This window comes from Talpa occidentalis, unplaced genomic scaffold (assembly GCF_014898055.3).
Source record: "Talpa occidentalis isolate TD23 unplaced genomic scaffold, MPIMG_talOcc4v2.1 talOcc4.16, whole genome shotgun sequence".
Classification (NCBI taxonomy): domain Eukaryota; kingdom Metazoa; phylum Chordata; class Mammalia; order Eulipotyphla; family Talpidae; genus Talpa; species Talpa occidentalis.
Window position 1 is genome coordinate 60,167,106 of NW_023601653.1, and position 19,328 is coordinate 60,186,433.

Here is a 19,328-nt window from a genome sequence, read left to right on the forward strand (position 1 = left end):
ATTTATTCTATTTCCTTGAAAGATAACACTGGGGGCCTCCCCCGTGGGGCAGCGGTTGAGCGCTGGGTTGCAAAGCTGCCCACAGCCTCTGCAAAGCCGGTTCAATCCCTGGCTGCTCCCCAGCCACCGGAGGAGGGTCCCACATGGCACACAGACCTCTCCTGCTGCCCGCTGCTCCCCTCAGCAGTGTACTTCAGTCCTTCTGCCTGCTCGGCTCCCTGTTCTGGCTCTGGTGAATTCTCTTACCTTCCCACACTTCTGACTGTACCCAGTGCTTGTATAACTAAATAAATAAATCTTTAAAAAAAAAAAAAAAAAAAAGATAAACACTGGAATTTTGTTAGGGGTTGCATTGCATCTGTATTTTGCTTTAGGCAAGATGGTCATTTCAGTATATTAATTCCCCCATCCATGAGCATGGAATGTCTTTCTTCTGTCTCTGTGTCAGATGCTATTTTAAGGGCTATGAATGTATCAAAGGATTCAATGAGGTTAGCACTATTATTATCTACACTTAACACATAAGGAAAATGAAGAACTAAGAGATTAAGTATCTTTCCCAAGATCAAACACTAAGGAAGAAGTAAGGGCCAGGTATTGAACTGAGGTGTCTTTTTTAAGAGTCCATGTTTTATTCATTAATCAGTCTTCTGGATCTATCACATTTTATTGCATAGTAGCACCTATTATGGAATACTGTGCAACCATAAAAAATAATGTTTTCATTATTAAATTATGCAGGTATATGTTTACATTAAAATATAAGGAAAAATGCAAAATTGAAATGCTATATTTCAGTCTTAGAATGTGTGTGTGTGTGTGTGTGTGACCAATAGTAGCTTTCTCCAGAAGATGAGTTATGGATAATTTTGTTTCATCCTTTACATTTTTCAAGATATTCTAAACTTCTGTAATGAGAACTGCTATGATCACCAGACATTTTAGATTAAAAAATATTACAGTACTAAAAGAAAATCACAGAATTTTCAAGAAGAGGATTTGTGTCCCTTTATAGTTAAATAACAAATTGGAAAGTGTAACTGGGAAAGATTTGCAAGAAAAACAGTTACCCCATAAATTGGGACTAGAGAAAGGATGTTCACATTGGAAAGGGAAATGCCTAAGAGAGATCTGAATAGAACATCCATGTTGGATGAACTTGCACATTGGAGCCAACTTTTGATTGATGGCAGCTGTTCAGAGGCTGTCTTCTAACTCTCATCATTAGGAGTCACTATAGACCAGATTGTGTGGATAGAGGATCTGATATCTTCAGAAGAGAAAACAGGAAAGAATTGTGACCCCAATAGGTACAATTTCTACACTGAAGAATTTCAAAGTACCATGGAAAAATAGCAAAGACAGTCTTCTTTTGAAAGTAACCATAAAAGGCATGTTGCTTCACAGCACCACTTCACACAGAGCCTATCAGCAGCACCAGATGAGCCTGACTCAGACCCACCTTGAGGGAGCATTGTCCTGTGGCCTAGCAAGAGCCAATCATATTACTCACAATGGAAGCCTGGAGCTTAAGATAAAGCCGCTTGGCCTCAAACACTGTACAGCGTGTGCTTTTCCTGCTTGCCTGCAAAAATAAAGACTGAGCAGTTGAGCCTGACCCTTAACAGGCCTTTGGAATTCCACACATACACAGGAAAATTTTTAATTGTGAGACTAATGGGTTCACTTTAGAGCGCTGTATTTTGGGTGCATAAGTCTGACTACTTCAGAGAGTTCAGCTTGATAAATGAGTTGGAATTTCCCTCAGAAACTCTTGCAGAAAAATTGCTAACTATTGGTGGTCAACGGAAGTCTCAACACAAACATGAGCAAAGCAGATTCCTGCTGAGAATTATCCAAAGACAACCCTAACGGAGAACTCTGAAAACTCATTTCAGGATGAAGCTTCAAGAGCAACGTACCCTTAACACAAACAAATGCTGTTCATTGACCAAAGGATGCAAGAGGATTCTTCTCCCAACTACTGCAGCCCCCACAATGGGAATCTGGCTTCTCCAAAGGCAGCTTCCTCTCCTGCTACTGCTGCTCTCTGGCCTGCAGAGACCCACAGCAAGTTCTAAGGTAGGGCACAACTAAGGAGGTAATCTCGTCCTGATAAATGCTCTAATAGAGCACTCTTCTGGTGAAAACTTTTAAATCAACTTTAGGCACTTGGGATCTATTTTTGTTCAGACATTTAAATAACACTAGCAAAGAGAATTAAAAGCAATGATTAAAAATGTGTAATTCTTTACAGTTCATACTAGAGGCACAGTATTATTTTCTTGTTTCTCCATAAAATTTAAGGAAACAACTGCTAGTGTAGGACAAATAATATAAAATTAACCAGTCTAATTTGGTTTTAGAATGTATGGTATAAATCATCTTAAAAGTAGTACTGTAAAGTTCTATATAATGAAAAATAACTTTATTTTAAGACATCAGAACATATCTGGGATCTAATAATATATTAAAAAGCTTTAGAGTTCATTATAATGAAATTTGACAGAACATGATATTGGCTTGGTTTGGTTTGGTTTTGGCATAAATAGATTCTGTAGACCTATTTTTATACCTGCTGTAAAGCGTTATTGCTTAAAATCTGTAAAGTAGCCTTAAAAATTAGTTCCACTTTATAATCAGCTAGATTATTTCTCTAAATAAGAGTAAAAATACAAAATGATAAGTTACTTCCAGTCACAACATCCTTGACATTGAATGGATGGAATCTTTTTACTATATTCCTTAATGAGTACAGTTTATTAGAAACGCATTAGTTCCTTGCCAGTAGGAAACATCCTGGAATTTAAGATAGTTCAAAGATGGCTCAAATGAAAATATCTTTTTCCACTCCTGATTTCCAAGAGGAATGACTTTCCTCGGCACATGCCTGACCTCTGCCCAACTACTCTCTCTACTGTCCTGGAGATGGGAAAATTTGTTTTACTGGCAATGTCGGAAGAACTGGGTACCCTGAGTGACTGCTCCTCCTGTAAGTTAGCCTGCGGCAAAGGGCATGAGTTCTGCGTTTCTCCATAATAGGAACTTAACCCAGGAAAGCCACAATCCAGTACTGCCTGCACCTGGACATGCAACTCTGCCTTCTTCTGGGGTTCAGGCCTCACAAGCCCATTTGTTCATTATCAGTCCTAAAAATGTGTGCTCCATCATGGCCCTGTACCGTAGTGAAAATGGTATGTTAGCCTTCATATTTGCTCTTTCGTTCTTCAGATTCTAAATAGAGGGATCCCACTTGAAAAATCCAACATTATGCCATCACTTGTCTTTTTAAAACTAATGTCCAAAGACTTAATATATGTTGTATTTATTTATAAAAGAGACAATCCTTAAAACAAGCAGGAGAGAAGATGAAGGAAACTGGCAGAGGAAACAAAACTAATAATTTAACCTTTAAGTTTTTTTTCTTTCAAAGTACAAATACAAAAATTCTGTGATCTTGGTCAAAAAGGGTCTCTTTCTCCCTGGGGAAATGAGTTTACTTAAGCTTTCAGTTATATTTATCAAATTAAATTCAATCTCGAGGCTAGGTCACTGAATCAGGAAGAACTGGCAGCGTATGTTTATGAGTAAAACATTTCAGCAAATATTGGTTTTAAAAAACTTCACCTTATAGAGTACAGTAGATGTGAAATCACATTAACCAACTGATCTGAAAAATTAAAATCAAGATCTTTCTTTCCTATAGGTTGCATCTAAAACATACATTGACTTGTCACCAGATTCCTTTGATGATCAGTACCAGGGTTGTGACCAACAGATCATGGAGGAATTAAATCAAGGGGATTATTTCTCAAAAGAACTAGAAATCTACAGGAATTACTCCAAGGTATGGCAGAATGCCCACGTAAGCTGGCTGAACCAAGCAAAACCTCTCCCTGAGAACATGACTGTTACACATGCTGTTGCCCTCATGATTTATACACTGAACAACAATGTTCGCTCTGACTTCACCAGAGCCATGAGCAGTGTGGGTAGCTCCCCAGAGAAGTATGAACAGTCTTTCCATTTCAAATATCTACACTACTATCTGACCTCAGCAATCCAGCTCCTGAGGAAAGAGATTGTCACGAAGAATGACCCTCTGTGTTATAAGGTATATTATGAGGCAAAGGATGTCTACTTGGAAGCCTCCATAGGTGCCTTGCTTCGATTTGGCCAATTCCTCTCCACCTCACTCCTAAGAGAAGAGGCACAACATTTTGAAAACCAAACGCTATTTACCATATTTACCTGCCTGGGTGTACCTGTACAATACTTTTCTCTCAAGGACGTGGTCTTGGTCCCTCCCTATGAGTTGTTTGAAGTTGTAAATATGAGCTACCACCCAAAAGGAAGTTGGTTGCAATTGCGCTCAACTGGGAACTTCAGCAGATATAATTGTCAACTGCTAAAAGGTATTATTACGCTAAGTTAAGTCCACTCTTATAGTGTCACAGACCACTACTCTTTTATAAAACTTATTTTTCTAAGTGGGTTCAGGAGGAAAAGGCCAAAAGCATGAAAACTAGTGTTTGGTAATGGTAGAATTCAGAAGGGAGAGAAAACCCACTTTACTTCTTGGTTTCCCCTCTTTTTCTTCTCCTCAACTACCTCTGGGAGAATGTGTTTCTGCAATGACACATGTGGGGCATTCTGAACAGAGAGAGTAGATCTTTACTGGAAAAGGTAGTGCATAAAGTAGAACATTTTTACCTTCTCCCTCAAATTCCTTTTTGTTGTTGTTGTTTGTTATGGTCATTTCTTGTCTAAGAAGTACTAAAAGTAAAGCAGGAATTAAGACTTAGTCATTCATTCTTCATTTCCAAGTTCAAGGAAATAGGCTACTAGGTTTGGCCAATATAGAGTCAGTAAAACAAAAATCACTATTCTAGTAGGATTCTTAGTCTGATAAACGAAATATGAACAAATATTTGTCTACACACAAAAGATATGTAAGCACTGATTGTGGTTACTCAGTGCGGGAAGCTACTCAGTGTATCTGGAAAAAGGGAGGAAGGCTCCCCAGCAGAGGACCACAGGAGATTCCATAGGAATGAGCAGTAAAGAAAAAAGGAAGTCATGTCAAGAAGAAAACCGCATATGGTGAATCACAGATATTTTAATTAGCTTGGTTATCTTCAGTGAATGACTAAATTCCAGATAGCTGGAATGAGGATGTGTAGGACATATGAAGAGACTAGGAATAGAAAGCGAGTAGGAAACTGATTGGAGTGGAGTAGTTCTGATGGAGCCAGATTGTGAAAACTCCTGTATTCTATGCTAAGGAGTTTTAAACCCCATGCTGTAGGTAACAAGAAGTCACTGGACATTTTTAAGGAGTGAAGCATCAATTAGATCAATATGTTAGCAAGAACTCTGATGTTATCATGTAAAAATACCAAAAAAAAAAAAAAATGCTAAGGTCTTTTTTTTAGAAAACCATGTGTCTGATTCCATTTTCCCCTTGTATGTTGCCAGACACAGTTATTTCTCAGAGCAGTAGTTTTATAGCAAATGCTTTTTGATACAGATAAGACTGTCTTTATCCACATGTGCATCCCTTCACACTTAAATGCAACTTGGCTGCAGGGTCTACCTCGAAAATATCCCTGAATCTGCCTCCACTACATCATTGCTACTGCTATTCATAATTGCAACCCCCAGTATTTCTCAACATTTCATGGCTGATGTGTCATAAAAGTCCTCAAACAAGCAGCCACACTGAGGTTCAGGGTCTACTCACTCTGACCTATCTGTAAACACTGACCAGGGGAGAGGCGACCTACAAAACTTTTATTTCCTCCTTCCTCTCCCTGGTAGTGTGGCAGAAAGCATTATGAGAGAAAGAATAACCACTCAAAAGATGCAAGAGAATAGTGTTTACAGAGGAGACTAAAAAACTAAAGAGGGATATAAATAGAATAGCGAAATTTTTATAACATATGAGAATTACCCTAGTTAGTTTCCAGGATTCTTTTGAAATATAACCAAATAAGATACTGTTTGGAACAGGACACTGTTACTTCATTCTTATGAATTTGAGACTGATCATTATCCTACTAGGTAATGAGCACTGTAAAATATACTAAGTGAGAACTCATGGAACTTTTTTGTGTCAAAGAGTAGAAAACTGAGAGGCATGGGTATTAGAAACTGTCACCCATGTTCTGCTTCTCCTTAAGTCTTCAAGAAAAAGATTTCAAGACCCTCTCCCCAATACTAATGATCTTGGTGTTTTTGTGGTAAAACTACTCAAACACAATTTCAATTTGGTTTTGGGTCAAAGTTTTGCAGGGGTAGCCATATATATTATTAAATTTGGGGGGATTTGATTGGTCTGAATTGGATATTTAAAATCATATATCATACCAATAATTTTATATTGTTCTCTAAACCCTCTGTGAGAAGGAACTTGTCTACATAATATTTAAGAGACTAGCATAAAATCCAGCAGTTTGGGCCTTCCCTGGTGGCGCAGCAGTTGAGCGCTGGGCTGCGAGGCTGCCTGCAGCCTCTGTAGCGCCAGTTCATTCCCCGGCCTCCGGTGAGGGTCCCACAAAAAAAAAAAAAAAAAAAAAAATCCAGGCAGTTTGACCATAGAGTCCCACTGTCTGGATTCACATATAACTTGTGCCACTTTTTAGCTGTGTTCTCAATCAAGTTGATCAAACTCTCAAAGCTCTTTCACCTACATAATTAGCATCATAATAGAGTCCCAAAGGGCTCTTGTGAAGATTAAATAAAATACTAACATTCCCTAGCATTTAATTAATAGTAAGTAAATATTAACTGTTATTAACTTTAGTTCCCAGACACATAAAGGTGCTCAATCTTTTATCTGTTGAATGAGTGAGTGAAGAAATGAAGCATTCTCCTTCATACATCTAAGTGATCAGGCGTTAGTTTAGATAACCATAAAACTCAATTGACTCATAACAGTTATAGTATTTAGTAGAAAGGAAAAATATTCTAAAGATACAAGCAGGAGTCACGAGTAAGGAGCTGTAGCTACAATGTAAATGACTGGAATGTGGTCCCTTCTAATGGAAGTTACATATCTAAATTTTCCCTAATATTCACTAGTTTGTCTTGTGAAGTCTTGAGAAAAGAGATTGCAAATGGCAAAATAAAAATATCACTAGTGGGCCTCCCCGGTGGTGCAGCGGTTGAGCGCTGGGTTGCGAAGCTGCCCGCAGCCTCTGCAGCGCCGGTTCAATCCCCGGCTGCTCCCCGGCCACCAGAGGAGGGTCCCACATGGCGCGCAGACCTCTCCTGCCGCCCGCTGCTCCCCTCAGCAGTGTCCTTCGGTCCTTCTGCCTGCTCTGCTCCCTGCTCTGGCTCTGGTGAATTCTCTCACTCTCCCGTGCTTCTGACTGTACCCAGTGCTTGTATAAATAAATAAAAATAAATCTTTTAAAAAATATATATATATCACTAGTATGAGGGGCTTATATTTTTTCAGAAACATTGCATTTGAGCTAGAATGGAAGTGTCTTCCCAAAACAACTATTTAAGTAGCTGGGAAGTGAAAAGGGGAGAGGAATAAGCTCCAGCTGGCATGATGCCAGTCTTCTTTTTAGTCCGAGACCTGACTGGAGTTTGCAAAGAAGGCCAGTCCATCTTCTGGTTCTGTCTCCCCTAAACCTCATTGCCACTGGTTGGTTGTCAGCACAACCAATTCAGTTAAGGACAAAAAGACTATATACTCTTAGAAGAGACACAATCAACATTCTTTTATGTCTACTGATTACAAAATTAACTTTGATGGGCTTCAGAATGCATTCAGTTGTTCACTACATAGTTTTTATGTCATTGAGTAAATTCTGTCTGAAACCTTCCTTAAGTCATTGGTTAAGTGATAAGTAACACTCTACTAATCCTAAAATCCTAGAGCAATGTTGGCTAGATCCTTACATGAACAACAGGAGGAGAGAAGTGTGTTTTTCTTACCTAGAAGGCCTTCACTGAAGGGAGTAAGATCAGTGGCCTCTCCCCTATCTGAGTTTTCAGATTTGCAATTGCTCACTTCCTTCTCTCGACCAATCCCAGCCTAAGAAATTAAACAGTGGCATTCTGGATCACTAATATGTAAATCCTCCCGAAACTGGAATCTCACTTGGGAAGCTGATTCAAATCCCTTCAGGTTTTTCGCCTATCAGAGGCCTCAAGTTATTCTATGTCCGTACAGGGGTGTAATACATGTTAGCCCTCCTGTCTTAATCTGCCTCTTATGTCTTAATCTGAGAGATGTGATACTTGAAAAACAACATGAAGGCCTTTAAAACTTGCCAATCAGGATACTGTAATTTTCCCTGAAGAGACCTCAGATTTAAAAGCATAGCTCCTAACTCCTTCAATTTATTTCAAAATTGGTTTTATTAACATGTAACTGCAGTTTTCAAGTTCACAGAGTTCCCAGAAATCTACAGCTTCAGAGAGTCAAAAGGTCAAATTGGTAGCATATAAGGTATACATAAGAGCGTAAATTTGCAATGGAAAATTATTTAAAACATTCTCAAGCAACAGCTATCCCTTCTAATTGTTCCCTCACCCTTCATATGACCTATACTAGTTACCATAGAAACACGTTTGCCCATTAGAAATGCCCATTAGAAGACTCAAAATATGTTATGTTAGTTATTTGCCCTTAAGTATTGCTTCTTTCAGCAAAATAATCTCTGCCAAAAATCTGTAGACACACAAATGCATGCTCTGTTCTGTGTCACAGGATTCACAAAGAACTACTTATCTGTTAAAATATTTCACATAATCAAAATTCTTAAGCCTGCTTCTAGAAAAAATATAGTCAATTCTTTGTAGTAAGCCTGAGTTTACATATTAATCTTGCCAGTTACTAGCAGTGAGAACATGGGCAAATGCTTAGTCTCTCTATACCTATTTCTTTATATCATAAAAGTAGAAATCATTTTTGAAAATAAAACCCACTTGATAAAATTTGGAGGAGGCTAAAATGAAATAACCCTTGAAAACACTCTTGGAACAGTATCAGACACTTATAAGTAATTTCTCAAAATTTTTAGCTTATTATCCACCATTATTATTTTATTAACTTCCTATTTTCTGTTTTCTTTCACTCTGGCCTTCAATTACCTAACTTAGTTTTCTCTATTTGTGGCATCACACTCACCTTGAGGTAGAGTGTCTAACTCAGATGAATAGATGAAAACAATAAGCATTAATGAATCTGGAGACTGACTGGCATGCAGTCCATAAGAGCCAGGTATATGTTAGCAGCTTTGTGGTCTTACAGGTGATGATTTCTGAGCTGTTTCTTCATTTATAAATGTGGAAATACTGGTCTAGAAGCAATGTCACGATAGCACTTGATAGCTACCCTCTCAAACATGACAGCAAACTCTGGGAAACTGCTTGGCATATGGAAGCAATAAAGAGTTTAGTGGCACAAATGTGTGCTGCAGAGATATTAACAGTAAGAATAGAAACAAAGGAAGAGGCGGAAGAAATAATGCTTTTATGAGTGCCAACTTTTTCCTAGATAATATTCTAAAAAGATGAATACTCATTATTCTCTGCATTTTGACAGAAAGAGGCCATAGATTAACTCGATATACTGCAAGATAGTTTTAACTTTCCCTTTTTTTTCCCCAAGAGATTGAATTCTTCTTTCTGAACAGCCTAATATAGCTGATATAGTTTCAGACCTTATGAAATAAAAGTTGTAAATAACTATTTCTCCATGGACTGTATATACCTTCAGGCACAGATGACCAAAATTAGGTTATAACACAGCAATAAAATATTTACGAAGAAATTTTCCTTAAAAAAGGCTTTCGCACATATTACCTGTTTGATTCTTACAATCACCCTGTAAATTGGGATATTGACTCCACTATATTGATACGAATACTGAGGTTTAGAGAAGTAAAATGGTTTGTGTTATTCACACAGCTTATAAGTGACAAAAGCACAATTTTTTCAGAAAAAGTCCAGGACAATTTTCTCTATAGATTACTTTCAGTTTATTTGTCCATTTTTTTTATATTTTATTTTATATAATTCTTACATCATTTTTCATCTTTGCACAATGTATGCATTTTCATTATGGTTATATTTCCCATACAATTTCAACTTCCCCCTTATTTTGACTCTACTCCTCCCTCTCTCAGTCTCACCTTCCCTGCCCCCACCATAGTGTGTCTCTGGTTTATAGTTGCTTGTTGATTTTGATTTTTACTTTGTACTGATTAGAAAAATAAAAACACCGGATGGCCTCACTCATAGCAGGAATTTAGAAACTTAAATAAGAGACCAGGAAAAAGACTAATCAATATTTGTCCATTTAAAAATGTTACTGAGAACCTACCATTAGTTTCAATCTTCTGTGAAAGTGACAGCATAACTCACTTCACATATAAATAACATATAAACATACATATGCAGATATAGTAAAACAGTAGTTAATCTTTTCATATTCAGTACAACTCTAGTGTTTTTATCTTAACCTATTTCACATTATTAAAAAGTGATAGTTGTGACCTACTAAACTAATGTCACCAATCATTAATAGAGCACAACTTCCAATTTGAAAAATACTTCCAACTTGAGAAAAACTTTGAAAAAAATAGAAAAGTAGACAAACACAAAAGTACAAAACAAGCCAAGGTATTCGCAATTCAAAGTATAGGTTGTAATTTAAATCAGAGGATTTTTTTCAGTTACTCTCCTAAATATATTGTCTGTGTAAATAAAAAAAAAATGATGCAAGGTAGGAATGATAATAGCCATAAGAAAGGTAAAGAAAAAGTAACAAGAGAGTTAAGAAAGAATACTTACACAATATTATTGCATTGAGTGAATTATCTATATTTATATTTGTATAATATCTGTATTTATAATATAATATATATATTTTTTAAAGATTTATTTATTCACGCATACAAGAACCTGGGTACAGGCCAGATGTGTGGGACGGTGAGAGGATTCACCAGAGACAGAGCAGGGAACAGAACAGTAGACTAAATGAAATACACAGCTGAGGGGAGCAGTGGGCGAGAAAGCAGAGATCTGCCGCGCCATGTGGTTATCTCCCTGGCCGGCAGGGATCGAACTGCGCTGTAGAGGGTTCGGACAGCTTTGCTGTGCTCAACTGCCTGCGCCACCAGGAAGGCCCCATATTATATGTATTTATATAGTTTCATAACAATCCTCATTATTATGAAGGGCACTTAAGATGTCCCCTTCAAACAGACTTAAGGTCTATGTTTAGCTTATATTTCAGCACAACATAGTAGCAGTGAGGCAAAGTAAAGAGTGATGGTAGCAATAATAGATTTTCCAAAAATCTAGAGATGCTCTAATTTTACAGATCAGAAAGTTGAGGCCAAATGGTAAAGATCAAAAGCTAAGGGCAGAGTTTCAACATCAAAGCTATAAAGTTCTGGAAGCCATAATCTTTCTGATATTGTTTCATTATCAGTTAATACTTCATGCTAACTCTTCGGTAGAATTTTATTTACTTTTTTTAAGATTTATTTATTTATGCATAGAAGAACTGGGCTGTAAGCCGGAGGTGGGGGGCGTGGTGGTGAAGGTCTCACTAGAGACAAAGTGGGGAGCAAAACAAGCAGATCTATTGAAATACACTGCTAAGGGGAGCAGAGAGTGAGACAGGAGAGGTCTGCTGTGCCATGTGTGGGTTAGCTCCCTGGTGGGGATTCAACTCGGGCCGCAGCAGTAATAGCATTGAGTCTTAATCCCTATGCCACAGGGAAGACCCCAAAATTTTATACCATTAAAAAGTGTAAAAGACTGCAATTGGCAGTTGTTGGACTCTCTAGCCTCAATGAAGATAAAACAAAAAAAATAAAGTTTGAGGCCTGTTCTAATGAATGCCCTCCAACAATGGTTCCCAGGTCTCTGTGAGGATTCTGATAATACAATTTAACATAAACTTTGACAAAAGCTTAGAAAAATATATGCACGATTAATTTTCCTTATCTACTCTTACTGGGGTTTTACTCAAAATTGGAGTTTTGAAAACTAGTGTTGGTATATGTAAAATTCTGAATAGGAAAAAAAAAAAAACAGGAAATTAAAAGGATCTTGTATGTGAAAGTAACAGAAAAAATTTCTTCATCATCTGGTCATCCTAAACAATATGGTCAGATACTGGGGCACTCACAGAGTTGAATGTTTTCTTACCCTAAACATCTTTTCTACCCTAAGTAGTCAGCTGACGCTAGTTGAAAGTCTAAACTCTTCATTTAGAAGGTTTCCTTCTTCCATCTCACTCCACTCCTCAGTCCATGGAATTCCCAATTAGTAATTACATTGACAATAATTTTTTGTATTCCAATTTTGGTCCCATCAGCCACACAAAGATGCCTGCTAACTTTTCACATACTTCCTCGGAAGAGCACATATGTGTAGGCAGTACACACACACACACACACCCCAAGCAGAATGTGAGAATATTTTTTGAGCACCTTGTAAAAATTCTGTGAATGGAAGTGCAGTATACAAAGAGACAAAACAGTAGTTAAAAATACAGTGTTGAGCCAGATTGCCTGAGTTTGAATGCTGCCTACACTACCAACTTGATGGGTGAGGCCCAGAAAATTTCTTCACATCTGTGTCACTTTTTTCTCAACCAAAAAATGAGGATAATGAGAAAAAATACTTGATAGCTTTGTCATGAAGATTGAATTAACATATAGCAAATGTGGGCCTCCCTGGTGGTGCAGGCAGTTGAAGCGCAATGCTGTGAAGCTGTCCGCAGCCTCTGCAGTGCCAGTTCAATCCCCACCGGCCTTGGTGCAACCCACATGGCAAGCAGCCCTCTCCTGGCTCACCTGCTGCTCCCTCAGCAGTGTATTACAGTCAGTCTGCTTGTTCTGTTCCCCTCTCTGTCTCGGGTGAATCCTCTCACCCTCCCATGCATCTGGCCTGTACCCTGGCTGTTGTATAAATAAAATAAAATCTTTAAAAAATATATAGGGATTGGGGTCAAAATAAGGGGGTTGCAATTGTATGGGGAATATAAAAATAAAATTTATTTAAAAAATATATATATAGCAAATGCTTAAAACATATTCTAGCACAGAATAACTAATGCTAGTTTTTATAATGGTGATGAAGACAATCATAATTATGATGGGGATGCTAGTGATGGTGATAACTCTGCTGATAAGATGGAATACCAGGAGAGCCCTACAACCATTGAGCTGGGTAACCTGAGTTAAATCTCTGAACCTCTAGGTGCCGGTTTCACCATCTGAAAAATGAGTAAGCTGAATTCTGTTAGAAAAACCTAAGAATGCTTTTATAAAAGTAGCTAACTTTTTACCAGGAATTTTCTAAGCTAAAAAAAAAAAAAAGTAAGTCAAAAAGAGAAATGAGTTAGTTTAAAAAAACAACAAAAAACTCTGCTACCAAAAACACCTTTAACTCTTTTTTCTTGTTTTTACAGCTTCCGGCAGAAAGTGCATCCCTGCTCCTGTAATTATTGCTTTTCTCACCTTTTTAATGTGTTTCATTATCTTGTCCAAAAATGGAATATAAAGGAAATTTGTGGTTTTGTTTTCTTGAACTCTTTTGCTTTATTTCTCTCAAGGGACCCAGAATACCCTTGGGGGATCACTCTGCCCAGCTATCATTTGCTGCAGAACTGGCTCAACCTACTGCCTGTGGGTGGGCCTGCCTGTAATTCAATGTATTTCTTCTCCATGAACACAAAGATTCATGCTGAAATAGAAAATGGTCCAGTCAGAGCCTCTGAGATGCAATCAAGGTACTTTTTTGGAATTGGAATTGGAGTGCAATGGGGAGCTTTTTTTTTGAGTGGAGATTAATGGAAACAGAGTGGCTCTGAGGCTAAAGCTGCTAACAGCTATCTTCCACCAGCAGGAGAGACTTGCCCTCTCTGAGAATGGAGCTAATTTAATGAAGACACAAGAATGAAAAGAAAATAAGTCTTGATGAGAGTATATGATCTCCAACAGTGCCTGAAACTGGATACCCTAAGTTTTTTAAATACATACAGCAATACATTATATTTTTGCTTAAGTATTCTGAATTAAATTTTCTGTATCAAACAATTGAAGGAGCTATGATAAATAAAGGAATCTCCTTTACTTTTTACGTAGCAGTTCTAAATAAGAACAAATCAGAGATGCTTGAGTTAGAATGCAAAGGAAAAATTCTTTATCAAATAGAAACCCTGAATCCCAGAGACATAACTAAGAGGTAAATTTTCTTCAGAATTTTTATTAGCATTTTAGGCCAAACCAGTGTAATCTCAGACAGAAGAAAATTTGAGAAGTAAATTAAGGAAAGATGTCAATGAAATCATCTAATGCCAGTAAGGAGTTTCTGCACACATGTTCCTAAAATATCACAAAAGTCTGGACTTAAACTTTTATGTTAATTTCCAGAGGAGTTTGTGGAAAATTGAATTTTAAGTGTTTATGGCAAATTATTTACATTAGGAAAGCATGTGGCTGTGTGTTGAGACAAAGGAGACAATATAAGAGGAAAAATCTAATTACCACGCAAATACCAAAGAAATATTTGTGTCTCCATTATGTGCAAACAATTAGGTTAAAAAAGAAATGTATAACTCATTGAACTTCACATGTACTCTAACTCTTCTCTCAGAACTCAAACAACATGGGGCTATAAGGAATTGCTTTTGCCCGATTTCCAAAGACCCTAGTATTGTGTTAAATGGAGTGAAGTCCAGGCTACCTAGTCCCTCTAAGATTTGGATAAGAAGCAACAAAAATGGACACCAGCCCACTTAGTCCCAGTAGGATTTCCTGAAGGGCCTGTGTCATGACAGAAGAGGTGAAATGGAGAGCTGGCTGCATCAAATTACCTGGTGGAGAATTCAGGCATCCAGTACTTTCAGTCTTTACATTGGGATTTTGAGAATAACAGAGCCAAGTACAACTCTAGCACCTAGCTTGCACTGGCCCTACAACTAATAAAGCAAACATAAAACTTCCATAAAAAAAAAAATTCTGAGATACACTGCCCAGGAATTTTGGCAGGTTAATGAGAGGTTAGTAGAGAGTCCTGAGGGCAAGACTCTGGGAACATGCCTTGAAGGAAGTCTTGACAAGGCAGTGCTGTATGTTAGGAAAAGCCTTCCAATATTTTGCATATTTTTTTCTGTGCCATATAAATGCATTACTTGAGTCATACTATACACAAAGCACTTTGGAGATTAAGAGTTGAATACACTAGGCCAGATCTTCCATGAGTTTGCTATCTCTTAAGATAAATAAGACCACAAATAATTATCAAAGGAAATAGTAAAAGAAAAGGACGGGAATCAAATCTTCTGTTCATGAGTTAAGAAGAGAGATACCTTCCAACAATGGAGGCAAGAGAAACCAGGAAGTAGTGGAAAGAATTTTTTTTTTAAGATTTATTTTTTATTTATACAATAGCTGGGGTACAGGCCAGAGGCGCAGGAGGGTGAGAGGATTCACCAGAGACACAGTGGGGAGTAAAACAGGCAGACACAGTGGGGAGTAAAACAGGCAGACGGACTTAAAGCACTCCTGAGGGGAGTAGTGGGAGAGAGAGGAGAAGTCTGCTGCGCCATGTGGGACTCTCCCTGGCCTCCCAGGAACCGAAACCATGCTGCAAAGCTGCAGACAGCTTCACAGCGCTGCACTCAACCCGCTGCGCCACCAGGGAGGCCAGTAGTGGAAAGAATTTGAAGAAAGTCTCAGGACACTGGTGTGAGAGCAAAAGATAATAGGGGGACAAAAAAAAAAAAAAACAGTTAATAGGCCTGTGCTGCAGGGGGCCTTGCTGCCCCAGCCAGGTAAGACACTGGCAAGCAGCTAAGAAAAGGGCCTCACACCATGGGGCCAAAGTTTAAAGAGCCTCACACTGTGGGGCTGAAGATTCCTTGTGCCTCACACCATGGGGCTGAAGATTAAACACGTCTTTGTTTTTTGTTCTTGGTCATAAAAAGAAAAAAACCTTATGGAATATACATTGGGCAATAAATTATACGTGTAAGAATTTTGTAAGTTCATGGCATGGAAAATTACTTGCTTAAAAATTAAACACTGAATAATTTGGCCCACTTGACAATGGGAAATAATTATTGTGCAAGGGCATGTCTGATAAGCAACCCAGAGTTGGTCATAATAATATTCCTCATATGGAAGTTCTGTAAAGAAGCCTTGTAATGAATCATAAAGTTGATTACACTAAGAGTTTCTAGGTAGAAAAAAGTTCTAATAACTGATTATTGGGAAGCAACTGGTCCCTAGCTGCAGGCCATATAGCTAGAGGAGTCTCCTGATATTGTAGTCTTGGTGATAGGGATGTCCCAAGGACTGTTAGCTGACCTAGGTAGTTGTTTAGGCTGAAATAATGAGTCTAAATTTTAATTATCTATTAACTTTTAAGGTCGTTTCTTTTCTCAAAAACAGTAGGCGCCAAAATGTCTATGGGAAAAGAATGTATTGATTGTTTTTGTTTTGCTTCTATGCATTCAATGATGTAATCCCATTGCTTGCCTTAATGTATAAATAAAGACCCGCTGAGACCCTCAGCAGGAGATGCTTTCACCAATATAAGAGTGTTTGTGTCTGCCTCACTGCCCTTCCCTTCAGCCCTTAAATTTTCTCCTAGGCCATCTCATCCTTTCAGGGACACCTGACCCGACATTTTGCCAAAAGCTGGTCTTCGACAGGCCTGTATCAAGTCTTTAGCACCAAAAATGAGTACAAATGATAAGTTTTGGGGGTGTAGAGAAAAATGAGATTCTTCAGGCCTGTGGTTGGATAAAACTTTCATCAGAGATAGAGCCTAAATGAAGGGGGGCAGGGGGAAGATTCAGGTAGGTGGAAAAGAAGGAACGGAATAGAAAAGAGATGGGATATAGGAACGATCAATGAATAAAAGGCTAGTATATGGGTCTGACAGAGTGAAGGAGGAACATGGACTGGAGAGAAAACATGAAGTCACTTAGTTAAACTAAAAATCCAGCTCTTAAGCATTTGATCTCTATGAGAAATCAGGGTTTTCTTAGTAAGACACTTTTAAATCAATGACCCGTCATGCTTGCTCCCAGCACCAGCAATATCAGTATCCCTTAATAAATTTATAGAAAAGTGAATCCTAGGGCCTGATCCCAAATCTATGTAATTAGAAACCCAGAAATCTGGGTTTGTGAGTTATGGGAATAACCACATTTTAAAAAGATAACTTAGTTCTTCTTCCTCCTGCTGCTACTTTACCGGAGACAGAAAATGTGCAGATTTGTGATTTAGTTAAGGATGAATGTAAATATGTTGCATTTTTTCAGTCTTTCCCTATAGTTCAAAGTTTTTAAGCAAGGAGCTATAAAGTGACACACTGATTTAAAGCCTTTAGGAGACCAGTTTCAAAAAAAAAAAAATCACTGTAATTTCTGCCCTTTCTTAGTCTAGGATATCTTCTGAAGACAGAATGGACTTCAGCTATGCATAAATTCACACGTAATGTTAAAAGAGACTACACTGTAAAGTTGCATGGTATTTACCCTCTGTAGTAACTTTATTAAATATGTTCATCTCTCCTTTTTGTATATGCAAAAAACAATTCTGGCCCTATTATTTTATCTTTATGACACAGTATTCTAATATGCCTGTCTGTCCTGGTATTTTCTATTTACTCTTACTTAAAAAAAATAAATCTAGTGAAAGAAAATTTCTGTAGAGTTTGATTTGCTTAGAAATCAGGATTCATGGGCTTCCCTGGTGGCGCAGGCAGTTGACCGCAGTGCTATGAAGCTGTCCGCAGCCTCTGCAGTTTTGGTTCCATCCCCGCCTGCTGTGGAGATACCCACATGGCGGGACAGACCTCTCCTGTCTCGCCTGCTGCTCCCCTCAGCAGTGTATTTCAGTCAGTCTGCCTATTCTGTTCCCTGCTCTGTCTCTCATGAATCCTCTCACCCTCCCACACATCTGACCTGTACTCCAGTTCTTGTATAAATAAATCTTAAAAAAAAAAAACCTACATTAAAAGAAAAAAATCAGGATTCATAATCTGCATTATGTAATAATCTTAATGAAACTTGATACAATAAATAAGCTAGTTCTTGATTTGGTAAAGTTCAACATAGTTATTGAGCTGCTGGGGACCCTCCCCAGCTAGAAGTCGTATCAGGGATCTCAGAAAGGAGAGGACAGAGTCGGTGAAAATTCCTTTTTCTCTTTCTTATCTTTCTCTCGGAGGGCTGAGGGGAAGTGGAGCGAGTAGGAGTGAGGAAGACACAGACACCTTATTTCGTGCAAGTATCTCCTGCTGAGGGTCTCAGCGGGTCTTTATTTATACCTTAAGGCAAGCGGTGGGATTACATCATTGTAAGCATGGAGGCAGAACAGAAACAATCAATACATATTTTCTCATGAACATGCAAAGACTCCCTAAGTCTCACACCTAAAAGGCAATTCTCTGGTAACCTTAAGAACAATTAGTTTCCTAGGTACAGCTCATTTACTAACATGATTAATCATATATGACAGCACAACATTTGTCAGCAATTAAACTTTCACAGTTATAAAGTGGGTGTAAAATTCCTATTCTATATTCAGTTACTAAAATCAATCTATCTCCTAGCACTCAGTTAACTCGGTTAATATATTGATTACTTCAAAGTGGTCTGAAACAACTTATCAAATTTAAGTAAATTCCACTGAAGTCTATCTCCTAACTAGAAATTCCTAACCTCCACACAGCCTGCGAACTATTGACCTCTTGCAAACACCAGGAAATGTACTGCTGCCCCAAACATGCACCCCCTGTGTCAGGCTATGGCTTCCAAGCACAGTTGGTTCAGGGCAGCTTGTTCTCCAAAGTTCTCAGGGCCTCAACATTTCTTTCCTAACTATACCTTTTGCATTATTTACTTTCTATGATACTAATTCAAGTGTAAGAATAACAAATCAATTAACGTCTAGGTCCAAATTGGGTTTTCATATGCCAATTAATGACTAACTAACTTCTGCATTAACCAAGAACAAAGAGGAGAGCTTTAGCAGGCAGTTGCCATGGAGACTCCCTAGTTCAGATCTTCTTTGGGAAGTGCAAAAACTCCCCTCTTCTGGGAAGTACAACATTCCCTCTTCAGGGGAGCACAGAAACTCCCCGCTTCTCGGGAATCTCCCCCAATGCCTGGGTCATGTCAAGAGACAGCATGGGAGGCACAGCCTGCTGCATTGAGAAAGATGCTTTCAGAGATACCAAGATACAACACTGAGGACTATTCAAAGTGGGGGGGTCGGATATTACAAGTATTATAAGACTTCTTTCCTACCTTTTTTTGGTGAGGGGAGAGT

The 19,328-nt window shown here is 38.2% G+C and overlaps 1 protein-coding gene across 1 annotated transcript; it reads left to right on the forward strand.

The window, feature by feature from the left end:
- Positions 1-1,565: 1,565 nt before the first annotated feature.
- ART4 (ADP-ribosyltransferase 4 (inactive) (Dombrock blood group)) lies at positions 1,566-14,020 on the forward strand. Its single transcript, XM_037514301.2, has 3 exons — positions 1,566-2,082; positions 3,707-4,415; positions 13,451-14,020. Exons 1-3 carry the CDS (start codon positions 1,900-1,902, stop codon positions 13,540-13,542), a joined length of 984 nt encoding a protein of 327 aa, XP_037370198.1. The 5' UTR covers positions 1,566-1,899; the 3' UTR covers positions 13,543-14,020.
- The last annotated feature ends 5,308 nt before the right edge of the window (positions 14,021-19,328 follow it).

Excerpts from the sequence above, each read along its gene's own strand:
- ART4 (XM_037514301.2), top strand. The coding sequence starts at position 1,900 with ATGAAGCTTCAAGAGCAACGTACCCTTAACACAAACAAATGCTGTTCA. Across the intron at positions 2,083-3,706 it reads GACCCACAGCAAGTTCTAAG|GTTGCATCTAAAACATACAT; the intron begins GTAGGGCACAAC and ends TCTTTCCTATAG. Across the intron at positions 4,416-13,450 it reads TAATTGTCAACTGCTAAAAG|CTTCCGGCAGAAAGTGCATC; the intron begins GTATTATTACGC and ends TTGTTTTTACAG.